General features: G+C 42.0%; 1 protein-coding gene across 1 annotated transcript; it reads right to left on the reverse strand.

The window, feature by feature from the left end:
- Positions 1-225: 225 nt before the first annotated feature.
- LOC120106668 (chitin-inducible gibberellin-responsive protein 1-like) lies at positions 226-4,193 on the reverse strand. Its single transcript, XM_039119696.1, has 2 exons — positions 1,978-4,193; positions 226-1,839 (listed from the first exon to the last, which is right to left on the reverse strand). The coding sequence occupies exons 1-2, from the start codon at positions 2,281-2,283 to the stop codon at positions 559-561; spliced, it is 1,587 nt and encodes a 528-aa protein (XP_038975624.1). The 5' UTR covers positions 2,284-4,193; the 3' UTR covers positions 226-558.
- Between the last annotated feature and the right edge of the window lie 440 nt (positions 4,194-4,633).

Below are 4,633 nucleotides of genomic sequence, written 5' to 3' on the forward strand. Positions count from 1 at the left end.
GGCGCGCCGCCGACCACCATCCCTGCAGCGAAGCTCCTCCTTCCCCGGCTTCGCGGTAGCCCCCGGGTCTAATTTCCAGCAACAAATAGTTTACCTAAATTACATCTTTGTTCAGTGTTAAATGACTCTCAACTACATCATTGACATGATGTGCTTAATTTTTTTTTTTTTTTAGATTATACATGAGAACAATTTTAAAAATAAATAAATAAATCAGTAATCTAGTGAACAAAGCAAAGGATGCCAATTGGCTGGGCTGAGTTGGTAGCCTCACTTTAATCATCAACCAGGCTTGTCCAGATCCTAGTTCAAAAAAATTAAATAAATAAAAACAAGAACAGAGAACAGAAAAAAACTAAAGTCATCCTTCTAAGAAGACTGTCCTGGCCTATGCAAGGACTACAACATCAGATGCAGCATTCCAATGTACATACATACAACGAAATAAATGACCCAGCAATACGTAGATACAACACTTTAGGATCACACAAAACTTGATGGGAATATCCGTTATTTGCTGACCTGTTTTCCTAAGCTCATCTGCCTAAAGTTCTGCAATCAGTGCCATGCAGAGGCTGAGATCAGGTTTCTATCCTTCCAACCCAATAACATTGCTCCATCTTTCTCCACCAATGTATACTTATCAGAGTAACATCCAAGCAGACTCTTTATCACCGAATTCACATAAGAGCTAAGTGGGAGAGGCTTGAATCCTGCCATGGTCAGCCTGGATCTCCACTTCCCGAGCAGCTCATGTCTCTCCACCCTCTCCTTCCCTTCGCATGCGATGATATTAACTATGTCCTTTGCCAGGCAGTGCTGCTCCACATTTATCCTCTGTTTGCTATCCCTTGGCAGCGTCACATCAATTGATTCGAACATTGCGTAGTAGTAATCCAATGTCTCCAAGAATCTCATCAAGAATGGGGTTGTGTTGGTGTTGGACTCCTGCTCCACCAAAGTAGTCACTTTTGGTGACAACCCCTTCACCATCCTCAGCAACCCATCCCTGGGGTTGTTCACATCAACGCTTTCATCGGGGGTGTGGTGGAGCTGAAGGGTAAAATTCACGGCAAGCGCTTCACCTGGTCGAATGTCTAGCATTTCTCTTGTGACATCTGGCCCAAAGACGGGAAGGCCATTGAACTCCAAAGGAATGTTGAACTTCTTGGACATATCAGATAGCATCTTCCCCACAAGCTGCAAACCATCTCCTCGGGCATATTCTGACTCTGCATCATCGATCCCCGTGATCCGAACATGTGGAGGACCCCCAGGCCTAGCAGCTAATGCTTGTATTAGGGTGACCCACTGAGTCCCTTGAGCAATTTGAAAGTCTATAATGTGGATTCTGTCCTCATGCCTCAGCGCTTCAGCAATTGCTCCATTGGCTGCCATGTAGCCAAATTTGAAGTAAGGGCAGATGTCATATAAGATCCGCATGTAAGAAAGAAGTTCCTTGCTTGCTGGTTTCTGGCACCTCAGGGCACGGTAGATGTTGGTGCCAGAAGACTCCTTCCTCGCCACCAGGCCTTCTAGCATGTAAGCACCCAGACGCTGGATAGGTTCTCCAATGATGGAGACAGAAGCACGGGCTTCTTGGACTAGCATTTCAAATTCATTTATCTTGTCCTCGGACAAAGCTTCAGCACATCTGATCAACATCTGTTTCACATCACTCTCTGGAAATTCCTTCATCTCTCTCAGACGTTTCTCAGGATGGACTTCATGGCTTGCTTTTGGAAATCTGCCAGAAGTGTACTGGGGCTGGATGACAGCAGGTGGTTCCATGCGAGACTCATGGCTCCAAGTCCTTGATCGCTGCTTTGTGAGCTGAGGCTGTTTGTTTTCGTCAGACTCCACATTAGTACTAGTAGTTGCCTCATCAGTATCAGGGGCCATTAGAACAGACTCAATTTTTTGTAGAGCGCGCCTCATGCATTGATTGGAAACTGCATAAGATGAATTAGATGGTACCTGGATACTCTCTGCAGGATGAATGTGGGTTTGCTCGGATGAGCTGTTGATTTCTAGTGGCGAGTACTGAGAAGGGCTAACCCCTGAGATGGTCTCTGTGGAGCTATACTGCTCCTGGCTGTTGCTTAGTATAGACAAAGTATCGCAATCGAACTGGCTGGAAAGAGGAGAGTTGGGTGAGTTGCCTAAACCAAGTTTAATGGAACCCGATGCCCGTTCACTGTATGCTAGAGTTCTTGGAGAAGGGAATTTGCGGGACGCATCTGCACCAGTCAATTCACATCTGAAAAGCTGATGCGAGTCCATGCTAGAAGGATGGGCATCAGTTATTCATGAGATTTCTGCATGGAAGAATGAGAACACAGTCACAGTCATGGAAGAATAAGAATGACACACATCTTAAATTTCAAGTGCGTATATTGTAAACAGCACATGGAGATGCTATGAATCAAATCAAGGGTCTAATCTACCATGCCAAACTTGGAAAATTAAGAACAACAAACAAACATATTAGCAGAACTGCAAAATCCACTTCTCCTATCAATTGATGACTCAGAAGTCAATTTAAAATGTTTAATATGCTTCATCATTAATTTCATAATTAGAACACAATGTCTATCATTCCATCTAGCATAATGTAAAGATTTCATTATTTTCTTAAGTTTAATTTCTTCCAAGCTGTGCATAACCTAATAATAAGATGCAAGTACATTATAATACTCTGATATAAGAAAATAAGGTCTTTCTCCTTATGAACACACAAGTAGTCTCTGTTCTTAACGTAAGCAACTCATTCCATGTCAATAAAGGGTCTCCTCTCTCCAGCTGTCTGACTGAATGGTATGCACTCCTTCCATCCATTTCTCAATTTCTCTTTACATCTTTTTTCTTCCCCATTCTCTCAGAATTTTTCTCCTGTAAGTTTCATCTTTTTCGACCATTGAAACCAAAACATCTGCCATTCCCCTCTTTTTCTTCTGTCCTTTCATTGTTGCTCATGATTTTTTTTTTCTTCTTCTTACATCTCAAATCAACAATAATATTATGTCAATTTTGATTAAAAGTAGATTTCGGCATAATGAATTTTAAGTAGCTTATATCTAGGAATATGTATAAGACCAAGGGTCTGTTCAGATGTCTGGCTTGAGAAGGTGGCAGCCACTGGCAACAGCTAATCCCTATTTTTTCAGATTCCTCCCAAAAAATGATTAGTCTTATCCCTGGAAAGTAGGGATTACTTGTCACTTGGCTTCCCATCTCTTCAAAGCACCCCATATCCTCTGTGTTTTTAAAACAACAGCTCCCCAGCATGCAAACAGCCCCTAAACATATGTACTATGGGCTATCTCTTAGCCATAAATACATCGTAGCCTTGATCGGAATTTATATTTCTGCTACAATCTCATTGTGTAGGGATTTTGGTTCAGTTTGTAATTAACTCCTAGATTACCTTTGTTTGGGTTCAAAAAGTCCCCTCTGATGCTTAAAGATTCCAACATAACTAGAAATTTTGATATTGCCCCAGTAACTAGAGATCACCCAACCGCACCAACAAAACTTCTCCCACTTTTTCTTACTTCCAAAATAAATGCCATGTAAAAACACATAACAATTAGGGAAACAGAAAATTTTGATGGATTTAAGTACAAGCAGCTAAACAATCAACACAAAACAAGAAGTAATATGCATACATACATACATATATAGGCATTCTTCTTCTAACAGCCAATTTTCTTTCTTGCGGTAACTAGAAATTTGTTTCTAATAAAAAATAACTCGTAAGATGTTGGACTGGAACTCAAAAAAAGTCAAAAAATAGCACACATACTGTTCCCACACATATTTCTTGTATTTTCCCCTTCATCGGCAACCCTTAGAATCAAAAGATTTATAAATTTCATAATCTTTAGCCTAGAAGCCAATAAATATATAGATAAAAAGATAGATAGATAGATAGATAAAACTATTATCTCAAATAACTCGGACAATTTCTAACCACTAAAAAAGTAGATATCTTTCTCCTCCAGATAAATTCCGGAAACGTTTCCGAACCATCAAAACTCCAAAGAAACTCCATCAAGAAGCAATTCTAGTCCAAAACCCTAAGTCCATCTCGCAAACAGAACCATTTCCTTAAGTAGTTATCGAATTCCAGCAAAATAACAAAATCTGCATACAACTTCAAATTTAACCAAACTTCCCCACCCCGCGCCCCCCAAACAACCCCCCCACAACAACAAAACACACAAAAAAAGGAAAAAAAGAGAGGAAATGACCAATCTTAGAATGAAAATTGCTAAAACATCCATCAAAATTGCGTGAAATCTCACCTGTAAGAACCCGATATCGAACGCTGATTCTCCTCTTGTTTTTTGTGCCGAAGTGACTCTCCTCTTCTTAATCCTCTCTCTACGTATAGATTCCTTCTCTCCTCTGGGAATTAGAGCTCAAGGGCTTCCGAGCTGCCGCTTTATAGGCACCCCGGGGAGCGACCGTACGACTAACGGCGTCACTCCCAGGCGCCGAATGGGTCCGCGTTACCGCGTCTAGACGGGCCCTGACATAACGGCACAGTGACGGCCCGACCGCCGACCATCCACCCCGTGCGCACGCGCCACGCGGCCAGCAAACTGCAGCCGTCCGATCGCCCCTCCCC

This window comes from Phoenix dactylifera, unplaced genomic scaffold (genome assembly GCF_009389715.1).
Source record: "Phoenix dactylifera cultivar Barhee BC4 unplaced genomic scaffold, palm_55x_up_171113_PBpolish2nd_filt_p 000599F, whole genome shotgun sequence".
Classification (NCBI taxonomy): Eukaryota; Viridiplantae; Streptophyta; class Magnoliopsida; order Arecales; family Arecaceae; genus Phoenix; species Phoenix dactylifera.